Source organism: Solea senegalensis, unplaced genomic scaffold (genome assembly GCF_019176455.1).
Source record: "Solea senegalensis isolate Sse05_10M unplaced genomic scaffold, IFAPA_SoseM_1 scf7180000015064, whole genome shotgun sequence".
Classification (NCBI taxonomy): Eukaryota; Metazoa; Chordata; class Actinopteri; order Pleuronectiformes; family Soleidae; genus Solea; species Solea senegalensis.
The window spans coordinates 47501-72428 of NW_025321211.1; the positions used below are offsets into that span (position 1 = coordinate 47501).

A 24928-nucleotide genomic window follows, 5' to 3' on the forward strand; every position below is an offset into this window, starting at 1 on the left:
GTGACCTGCAGCCGCAGCAGGTCAGTGGTGTGTGTCAGGGTGTCCATCTGTCCGTCCCTCTCCTGGACCTCATGAAGGTCAAAAGTCAGTCTGATCCTGTAGAAGTAGTTCACTGCTGAAGCACAGTCACTTTTATTAAAGCAGAACTGTGCCTGACTTGTCCTCTAATGTAACGGCTTCGGAGTCATTGTGATGGTTAAAGGTGTTCCACTGCCTGTTCCCTACTGTCTGTCAGCAACCAGGAGTCCTCAGAATCAGGAGCTCAAGATCAAGCGTTACTTTAGATGTTCATCATGTATATGGTCAGGAGAGGGGAAGCTTTATTCTGAAAGATTCTTGATAACTTCCTTCCTTTGGTCCGTATCTGCACAGGTGCACACGTTTTACGAGGCGGTGGGCTACATGATCGGGGCTCAGACGGACCAGGCCGTCCAAGAGCTCCTCATAGAGAAGTACATGATGCTGCCAAACCAGGTGTGGGACAGCATCATCCAGCAGGCCACCAAGGTGAGTGGACATGTCTTCCCTCCCGATGTCTCGTCCCCGCAACGTTCTGATGCCACTCTGTGGTCTCTGTTGCAGAACGTAGACATTCTGAAGGACGCGGAGACGGTGCGTCAGCTGGGCAGCATTCTGAAGACCAACGTCAGAGCCTGTAAAGCCGTGGGTCATCCCTTCGTCGTCCAGCTGGGACGAATCTACCTGGACATGCTCAACGTCTACAAGTGTCTGAGTGAAAACATTTCCTCAGCCGTGCAGACCAACGGTCAGAACTCCTCTGCTGCGTCTGTGTTTCTGTGCGTTTGCATCTCGAGGTGTCGCTGCTGAGTTTTCTTTCCTTCCTCGTCTTCGTCAGGTGAGATGGTGACCAAACAGCCTCTGATCCGGAGCATGAGGACGGTGAAGAGAGAGACGCTGAAGCTGATCTCAGGCTGGGTCAGTCGCTCCAACGACCCTCAGATGGTGAGCGAGGTCGATCGATTGACAGAGAATGTTTGTTCAACACTTTTCATGCAGAGAGAAACAAGTTAGGTTAAGTTCTAATGAGGAACTCACAACTAAGAAGTCTCGTTAACGTTCAACCACCTGGAAATAAAACTCCACAATCAGCTGTTTATTCCTGTGGTCCTGCCTACTGTGGCTTTAATGGCAGTTATTAAAATCAGAATCATTTGTTTTTCCCAAAGCTGGAAACATCTTGTTTGGTCCAAAAAAAGCAAAACAAATCCATTTTGATGATTTCTTTGAAACCATTAAATATTCACATTTGAGAAGCTGAAGTTAATCTAAACTTGGATTATCACCATACATGACTTGACTGTTTTTGATGTTCCAGGTGGCAGAGAACTTTGTGCCCCCCCTGCTGGAGGCCGTGCTCATCGACTACCAGAGGAACGTCCCGGCTGCCCGCGACCCCGAGGTCCTCAGCACCATGGCGACCATCGTCAACAAACTGGGTGTCCACATCACGGCAGAAATCCCCAAGATCTTTGACGCCGTCTTTGAGTGCACTTTGAATATGATCAACAAGGTCAGTCGGAGTCGTCTTATCCTCCGCGCCACCAGAGGGAGTCAAGTTTTAAACATTAAACTTTTTTTTTTCTTTAATCCTTCTCTGCGGTCAGGACTTTGAAGAATTCCCAGAGCACAGAACACATTTCTTCTACCTGCTTCAAGCTGCCACCTCCCAGTGCTTCCCGGCCTTCCTGTCCATCGCCCCGGCCCAGTTCAAACTCATCCTGGACTCCATCATCTGGGCCTTCAAGCACACCATGAGGAACGTGGCCGACACAGGTGTGTGAATGCACTTCAGCTCGTCCTGTAGTCAAACTTATAAATAGCCGACAATTGTTCCCTTTCAATTTGTTCAGTCAACTTTATTATCGCTCTCCACAGCTCAAGATCACAACAGGACACACACGCTTCCTATAATTGGCACATAAACATTACGCCATAACTCTGCACTACCTAGACTGAATACTGTAAATTCTAGAATAACGGCGCCAACGAATTTAACTTAACAAAACTCTCTACACACATGCGACGAACAACCACCAATTTTCCACTACGATTGTGGAAAAGAAACTACGTCCTTGACTTCCATATTTATTTATTTATTTTTTGCAGTGAATATAAAAATATGATGACTTCACGACAGAGGAGATTAAATGACCTGTACAGTTGGATGCAGGGGAAAAACATATATCGCAAGCACTTGTGACATATCGGCAAAAAGTCTAGTATCGTTCATCCTTAGTAACAGTAAAGTAAAATGTTGTTGTCGTCCACTTTCAGTTGTTATGAAATGAGTGTATTGATTTTAAATCAGCGTGTATGTGTGTGTGTGTCAGGTCTCCAGATCCTCTACACTCTGCTGCAGAACGTGTCTGCAGAGGAATCGGCAGCACAGAGTTTCTACCAGACCTACTTCTGTGACATCCTGCAGCACATCTTCTCTGTGGTCACCGACACCTCGCACACTGCAGGTGAACTCATTTACCTGCTCTCATGTTGGCTGCACGGTGATGGTGTAGCAACAAAAACAAAACCCTGTTCATGTCTTTCACTCAAAGTGTATTTTTGAGTTTATTTATGAGAGTTGAAATGTGTTAGCCACTAATCAGAATGTTTACCTCTTAAAATGTCAGTCCACAAACAACTCCTGTGTGATGTTAAAATCACTGATTTTCTCTATGTGGTTTGGTGTAGACTTCTATCAGTCGAGCAGTGTTGTGTTTTCGTGTCTGTGGAGACAAAACGGCTCATGAACTTGACTAAAGACTTGACAAGCTCCGCCCTGTGCTGCGTCTGCAGGTCTGACCATGCATGCCACCATCTTGGCCTATATGTTCAACCTGGTGGAGGAGGGGAAGGTGAGCGTGGCGCTGAACGCCGTCAGCTCCGCCAACAACCAGGTGCACGTCCAGGAGTACATCGCTAACCTGCTGAAGACGGCCTTCCCTCACCTGCAGGAGTGAGTAGACCAGGGCTGTGTCATGTGACGCGCCGCACAAACACACGCACAGATTCACTCGACCAGTGTATGTATGAAGTATGTGAGGAGGAGGAGGGTGAGCGCTGTATTTTCACGTCAGTGTTACTGAGATACTGAGCTGGTATTTGAGAAGCTCTGCTTGGAGTCATGTGATGGTGATTGGTGTTTACTTCTCTGTTGTCTTCAGTGCTCAGGTGAAGGTGTTTGTCACAGGTTTGTTCAGCCTCAATCAGGACATCCCAGCCTTCAAGGAGCACCTGAGGGACTTCCTAGTGCAGATCAAGGTGAGTGAACGTGTGGAGGTTTGGTGAGGAAAACAGTGCTTTGCTGATCTTCTGTTTGTTCTTCCTTGCAGGAGTTTGCCGGGGAGGACACGACGGACCTGTTCCTGGAGGAGAGGGAGACATCTCTGCGTCAGGCCCAGGAGGAGAAACACAAGATCCAGTTGTCTGTGCCTGGAATCCTCAACCCCCATGAGCTGCCAGAGGAGATGGCCGACTGAAGCAGCAGCAGCAGCAGCAGCAGCAGCAGCAGCAGCGAGTGCCCAGTGTACACAGAACAAATGTGAAGGAAGGAAACGTCATGAGTTCAACGACACTTCCTGTCCATGTGTTTGTCTGTTTTTGTTTGTGTGCAAAAGGAGGAGGGGCCACATCAAAAGAGCCCAGCACTCGGTTGACCAAATCAATGTCGATATGTAAATGAGAACAGCGCCCCCTCCCTCCCTCTCTCACTCTTCTTTTATAAAAGTGATCCAGTTTTTTTTTGACGTGTTGTCTTTGGTTTGTTCTTTGATACTTTGTGTTTGCTCCTGTGCTTCTGTTACTCCTGCATGAAGTTGAAAGAATTCAAGGTTATTTTTTAAAATCACAGTTAACCCCACCCCCCTTCTGGCTCCACCCCTTGTTAATATGTAATATATGTTGAAAGTGTTGCAGTGGTTAGTTGATTGCTCTGGTTTGAGAACCATGAACACAGCGCAGAATGAATGTGATGTAAACATGTTACTTTCTTTTTTCTCCGATTGTTTTTGCAAAGTTTTTCTTTTTATTCTTTTTTCCTTCTGCTCAGAGCTTCAGTGTCGGCTCTGTGTTTGGATGTTGAGGAAGCCTGTGTTTGTAAAGCTGTCGTAGTACGACTTTACTCTGAGAATATAAAGTTGGCTATTTTTACAAATGTATTGTGTCACCTTGCTTTTTCTTAATCAAAGGAAACAAAATGCTAATCTTCATCTTTTTCTTCTGCCAAACCTGCTCTTCCTCTGCCAAATGTGGCCTATGATATACATTAGATACTAAATATTTTGTTTTTTCTGTGCAACATTTACAATAATTATATACTGACTAAGGTACAATTATTGATGTAAATGGTCAATGTATATGGTTCATTGTATAAAGTAACAATATACATTTATATTTTAACTGCATTAATGCACATAATATAAATGGTTAATTATATACTGTAATATTGTACACTGTCATGTACATTGCTTAGAACGTACATGGGCTAACAAATAAAGTGAATGGACATAACATGTACATCTACATTATGTACATGAATTTACATCATAATAGATTACATAAATTGACAATATTTTGATATTAATCTACACAATGTAACTTGACAGTAATGCAGATTCATTTTAAAGACAATGTACTGATGGTTAATCATATGCACTGCCTATAACATACATTGTTTGACATTTATATAACTAAAGTGAATGGACATAACATGTAGATATTATGTATTGTGTGCATATAAAACATTTTATGTACATTCACAATAATTGTATACATAATAATCGGGCTGTTTTGTGTGTAGTTGTGTTAAGGTGATGACTCATGTACAATAATATACTTTTTAATTTTTCGCCCTTTAACGTTCATAGGAAGACCGTAAAATATCGCTTCGCTGGTGAGATCTCGCGGGATCGACGGAGGAAGCCGAAGGGAGCTGAAGGAGACACGACGGAAAGTGCCGAGCGCCGCGCACGCTGCTGTGTGTGTGTGTGTGTGTGTGTGTCGCCCTCCCCTCCTTTTTCAACATGGCCGCTGTGTCTACTCTCTCCAGTGACGCTCAGATCCGAGGCTGACTCGGTTTCCACTCGACTCTGCCTCGCAACTTCAGCGCGGACGGCGACTTCACGCGGATGCGAATCGCGTTGTCCACGCGCTCGTTTCCCGCGCCTTGTTTCAGTGGAATAACCTTCAGCAGCCTCCTCCTCCTCCACCGGGCCTGTGTTTTTTTTAACCCCCAAAACAAGCAGCAGTCACGGCTAACAACAGCTCCAGCGGTGCCATGGTCTGAGGAGCCGCACTCACTTTTCCGCTTCATGAACAATGTGTGAAAACTGCGCCGAGCTGGTGGAGGTGCTCAACGAAAGTAAGCGTCATTTTGTTTCATTCCTCATCCAGGCTGCTCGTTGTTAGCATCCTTTAGCACTGTTAGCTCGGCTGTTAGCTTCGGCGGCTAGCTCGGTGCAACTTTGTGGTGATGATTGTTGTCGTGTCCGCTGTCCTCCGTGTCCACCGTGCGCTGCCATGGGAGAGTGGCGGCCTCGGCTTCGTGCTCGTGTGTTTGTCACTGCGTGACAGTGACGTGTCGAGTGTCACAGCGCGTGGGTTATTCGTATGAATGTGAGGAGCTAGTTTTCCCCCTTCCCTAGACTGGCAGTCACAGTGTTGGGGCCCTGTCTGTCTGTCTGTTTGTTTGTCAAAGGCCCCGGGACACACCGCTGCCCCAACGGTCGGTCAGTCGGTGACCGTGTCGTGACACAGTCGGACACAGTCGGCTGACGCGACGGACGATTTAGTTCATTGAATTAGCCGTCAAGTTTGTCTGTGAGACATTGTGATTGGTTGTTTAGCTCCAGCCAATCAGAACTCGAGGACAGCCGTACAGTTGCCAGTTGACAAAGCTAACAAATGTCCACATGAAAACGATCTTTTTCTTTGTCAAAGTTTTTCGCAAACACGGCATCACTTCAGGAAACACTGTAGTACATATGCCAGGCCTGTATGCAGCGCTGCTACGAGACTGCAGAAGATGTAGAGGACGTATTGATCGTTTGTGGTAAAAAAGCACAGGTAACAAATAATCAGTCATCATTAACAAATTGAGGCCCCATCCACACGAAAATGATTGAAGTTTACAAAGTTTTTCGTAAACACAGGAACGTCTCAGGAAACGTCCTTGTCCACATGAAACGACTTTAAACACTGTAGTACATATGCCAGGCCTGTAAGCGGCGCTGTTACAGAAATACCCAGATATTGGCAAAGATTTTAGGAGTGCACTGTGTACAGAACACGAGTAGAGTCGTAGAACCGACGAAGCTAACAAATTGAGGCCCTGTCTACACGAAAACGATTTCTCAAGAAACGTCTTCGTCCACACGAAACAACCTGAAACGCCGTAATACACACAACTGGAGAAGTTGTTGAGAATGCGTTTCCCAAAGTAATGTTATTATTGTTTGCGCTAAAAAGCACAGGTGGCGTTTTGACAACCTGGACTTGTTTTCATGAGTTGCTTTCAAAAGAGGTTTTTTTTTTTGGTAACGAATAAAAACTATTGTAACTTCTTGTTTCTTTGTTAAATTTTTCCACAAACACGGCATTGTTTCAGGAAACACTGTAGTACATATGCCAGGCCTGTATGCGGCGCTACCACAAAGCCGTAGAGAATGAATTTTCCCAGAGTAGTGTAGTGATTGTTTACGCTAAAAAGCACAAACCTAGACTAGGGGTGGGCGATATGACCTAAAATTAATATCGCTGTAGTTTTCATCTTTTGAACGGTGACGGTATAATATCACGGAGTGTGAACCACATATCTGAAGCTATCTCTCTCTATGGTTTGAATGGGCCCCATGTCCTTTGCGATATATAGCGCAATTGCCTTGGTAATATCTTTTCATTTCTTACTACTCTTGTCGTAAGGTGTAGCAGCAGTAAACGATGCCTGCAGTGAAAGCTGTGTAGTCTTGGGATGTGCTCCGCTGGTGCTGGTCCCACTTGCGCTCGTTTTGTCCCGGGTTGCCTCTTCATATTCACGGGCGTGCATGTTTTTTAAATGATGAAACAGGATGCTTGTGTTTCCACCTCTTGCTGTCACAACACGGCAGCAAACCTTGCATATTACTGAAGTTTGCTCCATGTCGGGTGATTTAAAACCGAACCAGTTCCAAATAATGGAGGTTCCTCCTCTTTTTGGAACGAGAGTTTCCTCTCCAGCGGCCTCGGTCTCTCCGTTTGGTTCCAACACTCCACTCATCAAGCAAATCTGATACGAATATGTTTTACTTTTTTATTTGCACCAAGATACATAGTATATAAGGACAGGTATTCAGACCACAGCTGAACGTTTGAAGAAAATGTAATGCCTTATTATTAAGAATTAGACTATTATTGATGTAAATGCAGCCGTTCAAGGCTCTCAATTGATTTATTAAGGTATTGACAGTATTGCAAAATCCATGAGGTTTAGGACCCTGTGCTGTCACAAGTCCATTTGCTTCCCCGACTTTTCCCGCTGTAGTACATATGCCAGACCTGTATGGGGGCACTATTACAAAAATACCCCTAAATCCGCGAAGGCGTAGAGAATGGTGTTTTTTGGAAAGGAGTAGGCCGAAGTATAAACTTATATGTTCTTATTGTTCCTACCCCACTCTTATTACACACAACTTAATTTATCCCATAATAACCAAATAATTACACAGTATTTTATTCAAGGTTCTAAAGGTTTTCAGTACAATAGAAGATTATGTCTGCCTTTAACCCTGCAGAGTTCCTCGGGACATTTTGTGCCATTCTGTATTTTACTGTCATGCCATTTTCTTTGTGTTGAATGAACAATCTCAAAAATATAGTTAATATTTGAGATGTATATTTCAGGCTGAAGTATTTTTTATAAGACTAATTTAAAGGGGACATATTATGCAAAATCAACTTTTTAACCATTTTAATACTGATATTTGGGACTCTGGGGGCCCTACCAGTCGTCAAAGTGTGGAAAAACAATACTCAGTCATGTTTTCGTGGTTTTGCTTAGTGTAGGTATAGGCGATAAAACGCTCGATGTTGAATTCCCTGCGCTTATGACGTCAGCATGCGCATTTCACCGCGAATGTTACCGCCCCACCAGTACGTTTACTTCGCAAGCTCCACCTTAGCTCCACCTTGTCCCTGCGAGAGTGCAGGCGAGGGAGAAAGAGCGGTATTATGTCAACGCGGCGGGACAAGTGTGCTGCACAGTGGAGCACAGTGTTTTACAGAGGATTTTATATATGAAGCTAATGTGCCGGATAAAGTCAGCAATCGTGTGTTCGCACCACTTCACATCAGACTGCGACCAGCGGTCGCCGTATTTAGTCAGGGGACGTATTTCACCGACGTACAAACACACAAATTGTTAAGAAAAGATCACATAGAGCTCATAACTGACCATTCTGACACGTCCTAATTAAACTTATTTGTTCAGTACGTCCTCCATGATCGGAGCACAGACTCAGTCTGATACAATCACATAAAGCAGCTGTTTATGCAGCTAGCCGCTGACTCTCTGTGCAGCGGTGCTACACTCTCCGTGTCACCGATAGCCTAAACTGCCGCTGGCGATCAGCTGATCGCCACCGCTGATCGCCAGCTCGCCGGAGCACCGGAGCTGGTCAGTGGTGGTGAGGTCTCCGGAGCACAGTCTCCGGTCTGATACAGCAACATACATTTTATTCAGCGCGCCGCTGGCGATCAGTGTAGCAGGCTATCGGTGACACAGAGAGTGTAGCACCGCTGGCAGCGGCGATGCATAAACAGCTGCTTTATGTGATTGTATCAGACTGAGTCTGTGCTCCGGTCATGGAGGACGTACTGAACAAATATGTTTAATTAGGACGTGTCAGAATGGTCAGTTATGAGCTCTATGTGATCTTTTCTTAACAATTTGTGTGTTTGTACGTCGGTGAAATACGTCCCCTGACTAAATACGGCGACCGCTGGTCGCAGTCTGATGTGAAGTGGTGCGAACACACGAACACACGATCTGATACAGCAACATACAGTTTATTCAGCGCGCCGCTGGCGATCAGCGGTGGCGATCAGCGGTGCTGCACTCTCTGTGTCACCGCTGATCTTCTGTTCCTAAGTGTTTTTAACTGATTTACAGTTGGACAGTGTTCGGCTCGATCCTTATGTAGGACGTCTCTTCCTGTGACGGCACTCTCGCTGACATGTTGATATTGTCAGAGAGCTAGTGGAGGGAGGGGGAGACGAATAGAGCTGTAAAGCGCTGTAAAGAGGACAAATCAGAAACCCCCTGGAAGAAGTGGGTGTGTGTTTGCCTGTGTCTCATTTGCATATAAAGGGACCATGCACGAAAACCGAGCGTTCTGAAAGGGGCGGGTTTAGCAGGGTTATTGAACTACTATGATTCTTCATCCTTATGGTATTTTGACCAAAGCATGTCACTGACATGTTCATTAGGACACCAGGGAACTATTTTAATGGGGGAAATAGGGTATAATATGTCCACTTTAAGTTGGCAAACAAATGAATATATAGCATTTTCTACAGCAGTTTTTGGGAAGGTGACATTTTCTGCCTCTAGGAACAAATAAGTTAGAATATTAAACTCTTAAGGGTTAAATACTACCATTAAACTGCTGATCTTCATCCTTGTGTATTTTATATATTCTTTTAAACTGATTTATGTTTTATTCATATGGTAGACTGTTTTTAAATTGAATTTCTTCCCCTTAAGTTTTATATAAACAATGTCTTTATTTCATTTAATTTGGAAGTTATTATCTTGCTCTGAATATTATTTGCGCTGCTTTAAACTGAATCAGAGCCGGACATTTTAGAGTTTCAGAGGAGTTCATAAAATGCTGATATGATTTTTTAAAGAAAAGAGCATAAACGCATTCACCTGGACTCGTCTCTTCTACTTTTAAAACACAAGTCCACCCTCGTCTTAAGTGTCAACTGTGATGGCTCTGTGTGAGCAACAGGCAGCTCTGTGACCTGTGACCTCAGGTTTGCTGAGGCAGCAGGTGTTTGTGTGTGAATCCTCTTTTATGCCAGAGAGCAGTTTTCAGTTTCCTGACCCAGCCTTTTTTTTAAAACAACAATTAAAACAATATGTGTGATTTTTCAGCTTCTTAAATGTTGAGTATTTCATGGGTTTTTTTCTCCGTGTAACAAAGAAATCATTAAAACTGAATAATTTTGTGGTTTGTGAACAAAAACGAGACATTTGAGAACATCATCATTTCCAGAGTTTGACAAACACTGATCGATATTTTCTGACCTTTTATGAACTAAACATTTAATCAATTAGTCGAGAAAATAATCAACAGATTAGTTGATGTTGAAAATCATTTGCTTGCCGTTACGCAGAGTGGTTCCTGATATGTTTAAATCCAGGCTTTTCACCACTGAATAAGGTCACATGACTGATGCTACAAACATGTCTATAGCTCTAGTTATCACTTTAGAAACAGTTGAACTCTGAGGACGTGTTTGCTCCAATTGAGGACATAAGAGCTGAGGACATTTTAAGAAAGTGAGAACATTTCCATAAAGTAATGAAGGTGAGGAAGAAGTGAGGACATTTTGAGAAAGGGACAACCTTAAGAAAGTGAGAATTTTTTCATAAGGTGAGGACATTTTCAGAAAGTGAGGAGGTTTCCACCACTGAATAAGGTCACATGACTACAGGTCACTTGACTGATGCTACAAACGCGTCTACAGCTCTAGTTATCACCTTAGAGACAGTTTAGATTTTGAAGACGTTTTTGCTCCGAATGAGGACAAAAGAGTTGTCTGTTAACAGAGTTGTTGCCATGGTTACGCCTACGTCCTTGTGACGCGTGGAATCCTCCTGTGCGCTCATAACATAGTTTACACACCGTGGTTTTTCTTGTAGTTGACAAAAATATTTCCACACCTGTGTTTTCAGAGAGGTGTTACCCAAATCAGCAGTTGCCATAGTTACTATTAGTTGTTGTGTTTGTAGCTATTGTCGCACAACAACTAATTTCATAATCATGTATAATCCAGCATGTTTGGTCCATACCATGTCATAACATGTTGAAACGTGGAAATGATGATCTTGCTTTTGTCCACGATCCAAAATGATTGAGTTTTTAATGATTTCTTTGTTTTATGGAGCGAAGAAACCAGAAAATATTCAATACAAACTGGTTTTGATTTTTTTGACATTTTATGGACCAAACAATGACTCAATTGATCATGTTTTTGGACCAGCACTGGACTTTGTCTTTGTCTCCACGACAGCTTACAATCAAATGGGAAAATCCCCCTTTTTTCTCCACTGATACTGCTGTCGTTGTTGTGTGTCGTGCTGTTGTTGTAGTTCTGTCGTTGTTGCGCTGTCGTTGAACTGTGTCGTGCTGTCGTTGTTGTTGTCGTGCTGTCGTTGTCTGACAGTGTTTCTTCTCCTCAGTATCAGATGCAGACGGCAGTGAAGGTGGTTTCCAGCTGAAGAAGGAACATGCTCTGCGAGTTCTGGGCTACATCAGCTCCTGGACTCAGAGGTGAACGCCATAAACCAGTGTTTCTCCCACTTTTTAAAGATCGTGACCAAAATCACAATACAAATCCTGCAAACACAAATCAGCTTTCATAACACTCACTCTCCCACACCAAACCTCATAGAGAAAATCAGCGATTTTAACATCACACACACAAGAGTTGTTGATCGACTGCTGCCTCCATCACTAAGTTCTAATGTCTTATTTTGTCACTTCAGTGTTTGAAATCCTTTGTTCAGATTGACCTCAGTGACACAAAGTCACCACACAAGGCAGCAGAGGACCAGCAGCTCCTGTGTCTCTGCAGCTAAAATCACTGATTTTCTCTGTGAGGTTTGGTGTGGGAGAGTGAGTCTCCTGCTGAAAAAGTCTTAAGATGCCGTAGATGCAGATTTTATTCAACAAAACAAAAACTCTCACTTTTAAGTTGTCTGCCTCGGTCGGTGTCATTTTTTTAAAATTTGTTTAAAAATGTGTGTTTTAAAAATGACCACAAATCTTAAGGTGGAACTTTTCTTCTTTGTCTCCAGACAATGTCTCTGCTGCTTCAAGGAGTACAAGCACCTGGAGGTTTTCAACCAGCTAGTTTATGCCCTCATTAACCTGGTCATCACCCAGATCAGCAGCCTGAGAGACCGCCTCTGCTGCGTCCAGGGCCACACCCATAAAGGGGGGGCAGAGGGCCGGGGCTCTGAATGGAGCGGGGGTGAATCGGGACCCGAACCCCTTGCGCAGGCATCCTCATCTGGCGAGGACGAGCCTGTAAACGTGGAGCGAGACTCTGCGGAAGAGGACGCTGACACTCCCGACCTAAACCAGATCAAGACCCAGGGTCCGGGTCAGGGTCCGGGGGTCAACCCACAGGGTGAAGCCCTTGTGGGAGCACACGGGGCTGGGGAGAGCAGCAGTGGGTGTGGGGTTGGCACCGAGGGAGACGGCCAGGATGTGTTCAGCTCCTGGAGCTTAGAGGAGAGAGAGAAGCTGCTGCTGTGCGCCGCCAAGATCTTCCAGATCCAGTTTCCTCTCTACACCGCCTACAAACACAACACACACCCCACCATCGAGGTGAGCACCAGTCTCACACACACACACACACACCTGACTTATTTATTGATTTATTTAGATTTTATGGCTGTAGAATTGTCAGAAAATGTTCAATGAGTGAGTTTTTCTGCCCCTTTTTACAAGACAACTTTTTACTTTCCGTATGTAATGACAAGTATATGGGTGCAAAGCTCTATTTCTCTGCTTTCCGGTATCCATCCATCTTCTACAGCTTCATCCTCTACATGATGGTCACGGGGAACGCTGTGCCAATCTCAGCTGACATAGGGCGAGAGGCGGAGTCACTTCCTGGACAGATCGCCAGTCCATAGTTTTGAATTTTCTAGATATTGCAAATGGTCTCAGGAGTTACGGTGATGAGAAGAATACGTGACACATCCTGTCTGTGACGACAGGACGCTCACACAAGAGTTGACCTTTATTCTGTCACACAATCATTTTAAATTTCCCCTAAAACATTTCAGGAAAAATACAGAGCACAAACAAGGAAACATTCTGTCTAAGAACAAAAAAGAAGAAAATATATCGGGGTAAATTCCGTCATTAATGTAAAATGTTCAGTATTTCAATCATTTGGTTAACAAAAGAAGCTGAAAAGTGTCGTTAAAAAAATCAAAAAGCTCCCCAAATGATTTGAGGAAAAATTTCAGCCAGGAAAAAAATTATTCAAAGATTTATTCTGTCGCTAATTTTTAACAAATTAAAAAAAATATTTAATAAATAATAAAAAAAACTGCTGAAATTCTAATTCAGTTATTTTATATATTTAATTATGTATTTATTTCAGAATTAATTAATTAATAAAATCAGGATTTAATCTATCATGAATTTTAAACAATCTCTTGGCGGATTTGTTTGTTTTTTATTTGTGAATTTGCTAAAAAAAAAAAAAACAATTCAAGAATAATTCTGTCATTAATAATAAAAAAAACTGATATTATAATTAAGAAATTATATTTCTATTATTTTAAAGAAATTTAATCTGAAAAAGTATTTCAAAATTAATCATTAGTCATTAATTTAAAACAAAAAAGAAAAACAGGTAAATATCCGGGAAAAGATTTAAGGATTTATTCTGTCTTTAATTAGATTTAAGAAAAAAGAAAAAACTGGAAAAGAATTTCAGTAAAAAAAACAAACAAACACGTGGAACACAGTGGAAAATGCTTTTTAGGAAAAATCTGTCATGAATTCAAAAACAATAGAGCTTTGTTTTGTTGTTTTTTCAGAGGATCAATCTCTAACATTACTGTGTGTGTGTGTGTGTTTGTTTTCAGGACATCTCTGCACATGAAAGCAACATCCTCGGCTCCTTCTGCGACATGAATGTAAGAAATCTGCTTCTTCTTGGTTTTTTATGTCAATTAACTGAAAACAACAGCAGGAAATAAATCACAAAAACACATGCTTCATTCTCAACAGCTGCAAAATAAATCAGTAGTGATAAATCAATTATTCATTCAATCATTTGATCATTGATTAATCAGTGAAGGCTTTTTTTAAATTAATTTAAACATGTTTCAGCTTCATAAATGTGTAATATTTCCTGTTTTTTTTTGCTCCATATAACAAAAATAAAACTATTTAATTTATAATATTTAGTGCATTTCACAAATTTAAAATCCAATACTATCCAAGAATTCCTTATATTGCCCGTTTCGCGATGCACAGACTGTATATAATGTAAATGAAAATCAGCAACAGCATTTGTTTATATTGTGACTTCAATATTGTGATGTTGTACCATGACTTTAAAATCATCACTTATCATTGTATCGTGACTTAATTATGGTGATACTATCGTATCTTGACTTAAATATCCTATAGTGACTTAAATATTGTGATAACATCTTATCGAAATGTACATATTAGGGATTCACCGATATGACTATTTCCGCCAATACCGATATCCGTTATTAATATTGCTGCTATGGCCGATAACCGATATCTACCGATATCGATATATGTTTTAAAAAAAAGTTTCTGAGATGATAAAAGTTTGTACAGAATGAAAATCACGCAAGCTGAATTTTTGAATGTCTTCCTTTATTTTCAAAACATGTTTTACCTCCAAATAACAAGGTCACAAAAGACACAAGTAACCAACTACAAGTAAAGGTTTTTAGAAACCTTTACCACTTGTAGCAAGTGTGTAACTAAATTAAAGTAGTTTAAAAGTTTAACTCCCTCAACTCACTAAACTCCTGTGAGAAAGTTTGGATCATAAATTACAAACATGAACATAAATAAAAATAATACCCTGCCAAAGTTACTGATAAGGGCGTCTATACTGGGTACGTAAATAAAGTCAACAACCCTTCCTCCCGGCAACAACAACCGCGCCACTTCCCTTCACAATAAAACTACACAACAAATATGAGAAACAATACCTGACAAGCTCTACTAAGAGCTGCCATAATAAAGAAAACATGTTAAAATACTTTATCAAACATGCCAGTATTCATGGCAACCAGATATTTATTCAATTGCAAAACATCGGAAAAGTAGCGCCGACTTGGCAGGTTGTTGCGGGGTTCAATATGCGCTATCAACCGTCGGAACCCTCGGCTGGTCGTCAAGAGCAATCATTTCCATTACCTTGATCGTTATTACCCTGGCCACTGTCTTCCTTTGGTTGAGTCCCAGCTGCACTGCTTTCTTTTTGTCTGCCGCCTAATGTTACTAGCGTTAGCTTCCTGCCGTTGTTTGTGTACTTCAGGGTGGCGGTTTTTCAAATGACATAATCAAATTTGTGGTATTGAATGTCTTGACGCGGAACCCTCCGCGCATTACCTCGACTTTGCAAGTGTTGCATAATGCTTTTTGCGTATCTTCTATTGACACCCTGACAAATCGCCCACACCGCTGACATTCTCTCTCCTCAACACACACACACACACATCTTGTGCTGCGCTTGCGCCACTGACGCTGTCATATGCCCAAACAAATGCCGCATGGCCTCCCCTTCCCGACACACATACGCAAACAGCAATTAGACGGGTATAAACATCGGTTGTTAAAATCTGACGAACATCGGCCGATAACAATATTAATGCCGATATATCGTGCATCCCTAGTACATATAGTGCCTTACATATCGTATTGTGCCTTAAATATCGTTCTACTATCGTATCGTGACTTAAATATCGCATTGTGATTTAAATATCGTGATAACATCGTATCGTGATTTAAATATTGTGCCGTAAATATCAAATCACAATTTAAATATTGTATCGTGCCTTCAATATTGTATGATTTTAGATTATATGTATTGTATGATTTAAATATCACATTGTTATTTAAATGTCGTGCTTTAAATATCAAATCGTGGTTTAAATATCAAATTGTGATTTAAATATTGTATTGTGCCTTCAATATTGTATCGTGATAATATTGTATCATGCTTTCAATATTGGCCCTTAAATATCGAATTGTGATTTAAATAACGTATTGTGCCTTCAATATCGTATCGTGCCTTCAATATCGTATCATGATTTATATCGTGATAATATTCTATCATGCTTTCAATATTGGCCCTTGAATATCGTATTGTGATTTAAATATCGTAAATCTGGTAAAATCATATAGTTATCGAGCCTTTAAAACTAAAGTCATCACAGATAGATACTTTGTCCCGATACGACGATGTACAAAATCTAACACCACACCTTGTCTCATGTCACCATATTGATATTATATCTATCTCTTGCCCAGCGCTAAATCCGATCCAGTGATTATTACTATTCCACTGATACTAATAATGATGCCACGTGTGGTATCAGCGCAGCCACAGACACAGTGTCCCTGTTCAGTCCTGTCTCACTGGGCACAACACATCATGTCATTGTTGTGTCCAGTATCGTTGTGTTTAGCTAAGAATTGTCAGCGTTTCCTTCCCTCTCACTGCTCATTGTTTGGGCGACGCCCACATTATGAGTGTGGAGCCTCACAAATGCTCGCAGCAGCAGCAGCAGCAGCAGTCTTTGTTTCCAGACAATGCTCAGAACAGGAACGTGCTGTCAAAAAAATCTGTGTTGAATGTGTTTATTGTAGTTTTGCGAGTGTGGAAAACTGCTTATACTCTGACAGCTCGACCTCTTCTTATAAGAGAAAGTTCAGGTTTTTCACCCATTTCATAAATTCATATTTTCATCACTGTATCTTGCTGTTGGACAGCCTTTATGTTTTTGATTCCACACCAAAGCCCATAGAGAAAAAAAATGATTTTGGCTGGTGGGGACACAGGAGCTGCTGGTCTACTGCTGCCTCGTGTGGTCACTTTGTGTTACCGAGCTAAGTCTAAATAAAATATTTCAAATGCCGAATTCACAAAATAAGACATTACAACTTAGTGATGGAGGCAGCAGTGGATCAACGTGTGTGTGTGTGTGTGTGTGTGTGTGTGTGTGTGTGTGTGTGTGTGTGTGTGTGTGTGTGTGTGTGTGTGTGTGTGTGTGTGTGTGTGTGTGTGTGTGTGTGTGTGTGTGTGTGTGTGTGTGTGTGTGTGTGTGTGTTAAAATCACTGATTTTCTCTATGAGGTTTGGTGTGGGAGAGCAAGTGGTTTACAAACTTCAGTTTCCTGTTGAAAGTCTGTCTCACAGTGAGATAAAGAACATGTGACGTCGATATTGTAAACCTAAACTGACGTGAGTGTTAAATGGTTTGAATCTAAAATTTTAAGCAGTTTGATCAGAGTTTAACGAGGCATATTCTTGTGTCCCGTCCCCTTTTCACTGACCAGGACGTGGAGGTGCCGCTGCACCTGCTGCGTTACGTGTGCTTGTTCTGCGGGAAGCACGGACTCTCCCTGATGAAGGAATGCTTTGAGTCGGGAACACCGGAGAGCCTCCCCTTCCCCATCGCCCACGCCTTCATCACCATCGTCTCAAACGTGAGTCCACTGATCACATGAGGACAAAAAACAAACTAAACCAAAAAAAAACGCCTGGTCGTGTCAGGATTTATGTCCTTAACACACGTCACCACGACGACAGTCAACAGAACCTTTAACAGTCCCCTCTGTTGACGTTTATCTCCGCCCACAGATCCGAATATGGCTGCACATCCCCGCGGTCATGCAGCACATCATACCTTTCCGCACCTACGTGATCCGGTGAGTTTACAATCCACAGCAGTCCGGGACATTTTCACTCACCTGCTCGCTGATTCTAATTTGATTTGTGTCTAAATATTATATTTAATGACTAATTGAAAGTTTTAAGCGCTAGAATTATACGGAAATCAACCCCTAAACTCAAGAAACATAGAAAAACATTGATTATTTGGGGGTTTTCAAAGTAAAAGTCAGTTCCTGTTGTCCAAACTAAAACACAACCCTGGAGTTTCACAATAAAAGTTTTAGCTTATGTGTGTCCACAATAAAACACAATCTCAAAATAAAATTCTATTATTTGTCCATACGAATGTTCTTATTGTATGTAATGTCAGATTTTAAGATTTTAAACACAAATCTGAAAAATCACATTATCTGAAAATCAACCCCCAAACCCAACACACACACACACACACACACTGTGGAACCAACAATATTAGTGATTATTACCTTGGGAGTTTTCAAAATAAGTGTCCCTTTGTTTGTCCAAACTAAAACACAGCTGTGCAGTTTTCAAAATAAAAGTAGCAGTTTGTCTGTCCATCCTTAAAAACTATTTTTCTTTTTGCCCACATGAAAACACAACAACATTGGTTTAATGACAAATGTTAAAGCCCACATAGACCGGAAGCTCCAATTAACGCTGCGTTTGTGTGTGTATCTGCGTCATTACCTCGTTTATGAAACCCTAAAGTTTCAGAACAAACACTTCAGCCACTGCTGAGAAAATAGTGTTATATTGTTTTCCTGGGCTCTGCGAAGCGGATCGGCACTTCCTTAATTTGATGATGTCATCAGAAATCCGCACCACTCCTCTCACCACTGTAGCGCCTCCTGGTGCGGGCACTAGTCCGGGCACATCCGGTTGCGTACATTCAACCGCAGAAGAAGAACTACGCTCGTAGCTGCTGAGATGCAGAGCATCCACCGTGCCAGAGGGGGAGCTGTGTATCTGAGAGCTGGCCTATCTATTACGTCACTTCCAGGTACCTGGCCAATCACAGGACAGTGGGAAAGCTCTCGTTGGCTGGCCAATCACAACACAGTCCACATTCTGGGGGTGTGGTTTTGGTCTGAAACGACGAGAGCGTCAGTGAGGAGATATTTTGATCGGCTCGTTTGCAGCGATTAGGAGGTTTTTAATCATGAAAACAAGTTCATATATATATAAGTAGACCTCCATAACTGTGATACAAGCATTCTATGTCACTTTTAAGTTTTTAAACACAATAATAATGAAAATCAACACACATAGTGATTATTACCAAAATAAAAGTGTTGATTTCTGTTTGTCCACACTTAAACTCAAGCCTGGAGTTTTCAAACTAAAAGAGTCAGTTTACGTCTGTCCACCCATGAGCTCAGAGGAGCTTCATGATGCGTTCAAGAAACCTGTGAATTTCATCACTTCATTAAACCCACTGCTTGCTGCTGCCACCTTGTGGTAATAGTTACACAACGAATGAGGTTGTCATTGGAGTATATAGATTTAATAAATGCAGTTGTGTCTTTAATGTTGCGTATAGTTATATGGGGAATCTTACACAGGAAAATATACGGGGCGGGGACGGATATCTGGTCAAGGCACTGCTGGCAGCCAGCAAGAAAACCATAACTATGGCTTGGTACAAAACAGACCCATGTACAAAAGAACAATGGCTGGTGGTAGTAGAAGAAATATTTGACATGGAAAGGCTCACACACATATTGAGGCTTCAGGAGGCGAGATTTGAGTCACGATGGGAAAAGTGGGTAAAGTATAGGGGAAACCTGAATGAAGCAATGAATTAGGAAGGCTAAAATCAGACCACAATGTTACACTACAATTAAAGAAGGGAGCTCACCTTGTTGATACTTACAATTGATTGATTTATTTGTTTTTTTACTGTCTTTTGAAGTGTCTTTCTTTTTCTTTATTGCATAAACATTCTTTAATTTAACATGGTCATAAATACCCTAATTTGTATGCAAAATTTTCAATAAAAATTTGAGTGATAAAAAAAATGTTACGAATATAACAGATGGATTTTTCATAAAGCAAAAATAGTGAGAGAGACATTCTCTCTCTCTGTACCTCACTCGTTCACTCTCTCTCCCACCATGCGAGTTGCTAGGTAGAGGTTCTGTTGCCGTGGCAACAGTTGCCAGGCCTCCACATGATCAGCCTCTCCTCACATGACCCTTGGAGGAGGCATGGTGGTCATGTGACACAGGCCGCCTCCTCCTGGAGTCCCCTAAAGATTTTTAAAGGAACATTTCCTCAACACTCTTCTAGAGATTTCAAAATAAAAAAAAACACACATTTATGTTCATCCATAATTACGGAGCCCCTAAAGGGACATCGAAAAAAAAATAAAAAATTAAATGTTTCTCGTGCTCACGTGAAAGTATCTCGTGCTCACATGAAAGTATCTCGTGAGCACCAGAAAGTATCTCGTGCTCACATGAAAGTATCTCGTGAGCACCAGAAAGTATCTCGTGCTCACATGAAAGTATCTCGTGCTCACATGAAAGTATCTCGTGCGCACCAGAAAGTATTGCATGCGCGCATGATGATCCGCTGGCTCAGATATCGCAGTCATTAGATTAAGCTTCATCACAGAGTGTTGATAAATGAACATAATAAATACTTTTAATAAATGCATATATATATATATATATATATATATATATATATATATATATATATATATCTCATTTTAAATAGTTAATTTATTAATTTATTTTTATAGAAATATACAGTACCATGTGGAAAATAGATATATTACAGCAGTGCAGTGTATGTATATGTATGTCCACAGGAGGATTGTGGGGGGTGCTGTGCCAATCTCAGCTGACATTCAAAGTCAAACTAAATAAAACAATAATATACAAACTTTCAATCTGTTACGTCAAAACGTTTACATTAATAACAAAATAACGGGTCAACAACAAATCTATCCAGATACATTCTGGTGCGCACGAGATACTTTCATGTGAGCACGAGATACTTTCTGGTGCGGTGCTCACCAGAAACGTTGAATTTTTTTTTTTTCAATGTCCCTTTAGGGGCTCCGTACATAATGGAGGATGACCCTGGAGTTTTCACAATAAAAGCAAAAGCAAATAATCAATATAAAAGTCTCAAATTCTGTTCGTCCACACAAAAACACAATCCTGTAGTTTTCAAAATAAAAGTACCAAATTATGTTTGTCCACACTAAAACGAAAATCCCACTGTTTCAAAGTAAGAGTTTCAACTTATTTTTTCCCACACTAAAACCTGACCTTATAGTTTTCAAAATAAAAGTCTTAGTTTGTTTTCCACAATAAAACCCAACCTAGGCATTTTCTCAATAAAAGTCTGTTTCCATTTGTCCGTACTAAAACAAAACGGCAACAAGAACTGTTTTCAAATTAAGAGTCTCAAATTCTGTTTGTCCACAAAAACACGACCCTGCAGTTTTCACAATAAAGTTAAATTCAACATTTGACAAAATAAAACGGAGACAGCAGCATTTCCATAAGTCTCAGTGTCCTGGTTTTTCGAAGCCTCACAGTGTGTCTCTCACAGACACAGCAGTTAGTTGGACCCTAATCAAAGTGTGGACGCTGTCTTGCCTGCAGGTATCTGTGTAAACTGTCGGACCAGGAACTGCGGCAGAGCGCGGCGCGTAACATGGCCGACCTGATGTGGAGCACTGTGAAGGAGCCGCTGGACAGCGCGCTGTGCTTCGACAAGGAGAGCCTGGACCTCGCTTTCAAATACTTCATGTCGCCGACGCTCACCATGAGGCTGGCCGGTCTCAGCCAAATCACGGTGAGTTGTGGCACAGGCGCGTCTGACCTCGGCGTGGCGGGCTGGGGCGGAGTTTAAGGCTCCTCCACAGCTGCGTCAAACATATGTTTTTCTCTCTTCTCTTTTTCTTTGCTCGTAAAACCTTACACACGGCAGCAGCTGCAGGTTCTTCTCCCTCTGGAGCTTTTAACTGATGAGAATTAAAGGGATAGTTGAGGGTTTTGAAAGGGTGGTCACGTGACCTGCTCACCCGTTTGTGAAATTCACTTTAAATGCATCTTTTTCAAGTTTTTAATTGTCGCTTTCTAAAACTCAGGAATTTTCACTGTGAAAGTCGTAGTTTTTTTGTTGTAAGAGCCAAATTTTTTATGGTTGTACTGCAAAGAGCCACATCACACACACACACACACAGGAACATCCTCCCATCCCTTCCTCTCACACACACACAGACCTCTGCTCAGCCAGATTAATTGTAAATCACACAACAACGACAGGACACAATGGTTTGCCATTTCGTTCAACAAAAAAAAACAAAAAAACTCTCTCGCCCATGTTTGCGTTTGATATTGAACTAAGGCCAACATACGTACACATAGACATGATTTGATATGAACGTAAGTGCCACATGAAACTAGGCAAAGGGCCGCATGCGGCTCGGGAGCCCTGGGTTGGCCAGGCTTGCAGTAGAAGTTAATGTCGTTGTGATTTGCACTTCTCGGCCACCGTAACCAGTAGATCAAAAACAACTGTGTGTGTGATCTGATTTTCTCTATGGACTTTGGTGTGAGAGAGTGAGTGGTTTACAAACTTCAGTCTCCTGTTGGAAAAGTCTGTCTCGCAGTGAAATAAAGACACGCACACACACACACTCTCCCACACCAAACCCCACAGAGAAAATCAGTGATTTTAACATCTCACACACAGTTGTTGATCCACTGCTGCCTCCATCATTAAGTTCTAATGTCTTATTTTAGTGAATTTAGTGTTTGAAATTCTTCATTCACATTGACCTCAGTGACACAAAGTGACCACACGAGGCAGCAGTCCCTATGAGCTAAAATCACTGATTTTCTCTCTGGACTTCGGTGTGGGAGAGTGAGTGGCTGAGAGACACATGCACATGTGTCATAATCAGACTATGTTCTGCAACATGTGAAGGAAAACTGGTGTAATTCTAGTATGAATAAATCATGTATTTTCTCATCGTGTGTGTGTGTGTGTGTGTTTCAGAATCAGCTCCACACATTCAATGACGTCTGCAACAACGAGTCGCTGGTGTCCGACACAGAAACGTAAGTGGGATCACACATCAGTACAAAGTTCCAAACTGTAAAAAACTGAACTGAATGCTCAATTTTACTGTGAAACAAGTGAGACAAAAGTCCAATTCATAGGTGTTTTATATGTTTATATATATATATATATATATATATATATATATATATATATATATATATATATATATATATATATATGGCGTGAGTGGTGGCCATCTCGGAATCCAGTGTTGGGGTTCGTGAGGCTGCGAAATTGGAGTTGGCTTGTGGAGCAGGTGGAACATTTCCTCTCCGACTTCACACTACAGCCTGAATACACCATTAGTCGTACATTTGTGTACTCTTTCACACCAGTTGTGTAAAATCCTACGATCCCTTGGCCTCGTGTCACTGTTAACCCCTGTTCATCTTCACTGGCTGTTCTTGAACTCCTCGCTCTCCTGCTTCCAGGTCCATAGCAAAGGAACTTGCTGATTGGTTGATCCACAATAATGTGGTCGAGCACATATTTGGACCTAATTTGCACATTGAGGTGAGACGACGGTGACGCAGACTGACAGTGTTGATTTTACTTCATCTCCTCCTCGTGCAGCCAGCCTGACTCGTGTGTGTGTGTGTGTGTGTTCCAGATCATTAAGCAGTGCCAAGTGATCCTGAACTTCTTGGCTGCAGAAGGCCGACTCAGCACGCAGCATGTGGACTGTATCTGGGCGGCAGCTCAGGTAAGACGGGACACATTTATGGTGTTTCTCCACTGCACAGCTCGACTCTACTTGGTTTTTCTGCTTCTCCATCAGTGATAGTTCCTTTTATTTAGTTCCTGCTCTGACGAGGTTCAAATGTGATGTCTACGGACTGCAGGCCTCTGATTGGTCAGAGAGCGTCATCACTGGAGAGTCAACAATGTCCAACTGTAGATCAAAGTTAAAAATAGTTAAAAATGGTGAAAACATTGATCAAATGTGTTTTCTCAGAGGAGTCTGGTGGATTTATGAGTCGATACGTTCTGGTTCGATCTAAAATTCTAAAAAGTCGACTTTTTGCCGCGTTACTTTCTTACAGTCTTTGGTTAATTTGATTTTATATGGAGGAATGTACCAAGTGCTAATGGGGGTGTTTTCAGAGCACCCCTGTTCCATAGATCACAGCGTTTCTTCAGAGAACACTCCCCTTGGTTTGAGTATTTTGGATTAGCCCAACCCACTGGAGACAGAAAGACTATAGAACGTTATTTAATGTTGAGCTACAGTCAGTCGTCCTCTAACATCCATGTCAAAGACGTCACAGTGTGGCAGCATTTTATAAAAAAAAGATGATGATAAAAAAAGTCAAATGCAAAGTTTGCCAGCAACAGTTTTCATATCACAGCTCGACTACAAACATATCATATAAAAACAGTAAGCTAACTTGTCTGCGTTACGTTGCTCTGTCCATTGTGAGTACATGATCAAATCAGAATTGGCATATTTCAATGATTGTAATAATCATTGATTCATTTTATAACTGCAGGCACACATGTTCAGTGTCTGTGTATTCCACTCAGTAACAGTATTCGACACCATCAGATCTGTGTGTGTGTGTGTGTGTCTCTCTGTGCAGGGGGCGGAGCCAGCTGCTGCTCCCTGGATGTAGATATAGGTTGTTTAAGTACGAATATGTCTGTTTTGTGTGTTTCCTTTTAGCTGAAACACTGTAGCCGCTACATCCACGACCTTTTTCCTTCGCTCATCAAAAACCTGGATCCAGTGCCTCTACGCCACGTCCTCAACCTGGTGTCAGGTCTGCACCCCAGTGCCCACACGGAGCAGGTAAAGAGCACACTGTGGACTCTGTGAGATGTTGAGCTCTGCTGCAGTGACGCCTCATGTCCCCCCCCCTCATGTTCCCTGTCTCGTCCTCAGACTCTGTACTTGGCCTCCCTGCTCATCAAAGCGCTGTGGAACAACGCACTGGCAGCAAAGGCCCAACACTCCAAACAAAGCTCCTTTGCTTCGCTGCTCAACACCAACATTCCCATGGGCAACAAGAAAGGTCAGTGTGGGACACATGTCCAACACAAGGCCCGCGGCCCACATCCCGCCCACCATACAACTGTATTTAGCCCATGATATAATAATATGTCATGTCTTTCCTGCTCCTCCATTT

At 41.9% G+C, this 24928-nt stretch overlaps 2 protein-coding genes across 3 annotated transcripts in view; both read left to right on the forward strand.

Annotated features, from left to right (window-relative positions):
- Positions 1-4005, forward strand: part of xpo1a (exportin 1 (CRM1 homolog, yeast) a) — a 12245-nt gene extending 8240 nt beyond the window's left edge. For both annotated transcript variants that reach the window (XM_044017087.1, XM_044017088.1), the window contains exons 16-25: positions 1-20; positions 373-507; positions 583-766; positions 857-963; positions 1337-1531; positions 1626-1794; positions 2352-2486; positions 2815-2974; positions 3183-3279; positions 3351-4005. The exon at positions 1-20 is cut by the window's left edge and continues 144 nt beyond it. In XM_044017087.1, the coding sequence (XP_043873022.1) occupies positions 1-20; positions 373-507; positions 583-766; positions 857-963; positions 1337-1531; positions 1626-1794; positions 2352-2486; positions 2815-2974; positions 3183-3279; positions 3351-3497 (1349 nt within the window). In that variant the 3' untranslated portion in view covers positions 3498-4005. The remainder of the gene's footprint in view (positions 21-372; positions 508-582; positions 767-856; positions 964-1336; positions 1532-1625; positions 1795-2351; positions 2487-2814; positions 2975-3182; positions 3280-3350) is intronic.
- A 992-nt stretch (positions 4006-4997) lies between these two features.
- Positions 4998-24814, forward strand: LOC122761901 (ubiquitin carboxyl-terminal hydrolase 34-like; the record flags this gene model as incomplete). The annotated part of the gene is made up of 12 exons (XM_044017083.1): positions 4998-5377; positions 11462-11552; positions 12080-12614; positions 13892-13942; positions 17357-17506; positions 17661-17728; positions 21335-21527; positions 22737-22798; positions 23234-23315; positions 23413-23505; positions 24466-24591; positions 24685-24814. Coding segments are annotated over exons 1-12 (1624 nt in total), but the record flags the coding sequence as incomplete, so codon positions are not given.
- Between the last annotated feature and the right edge of the window lie 114 nt (positions 24815-24928).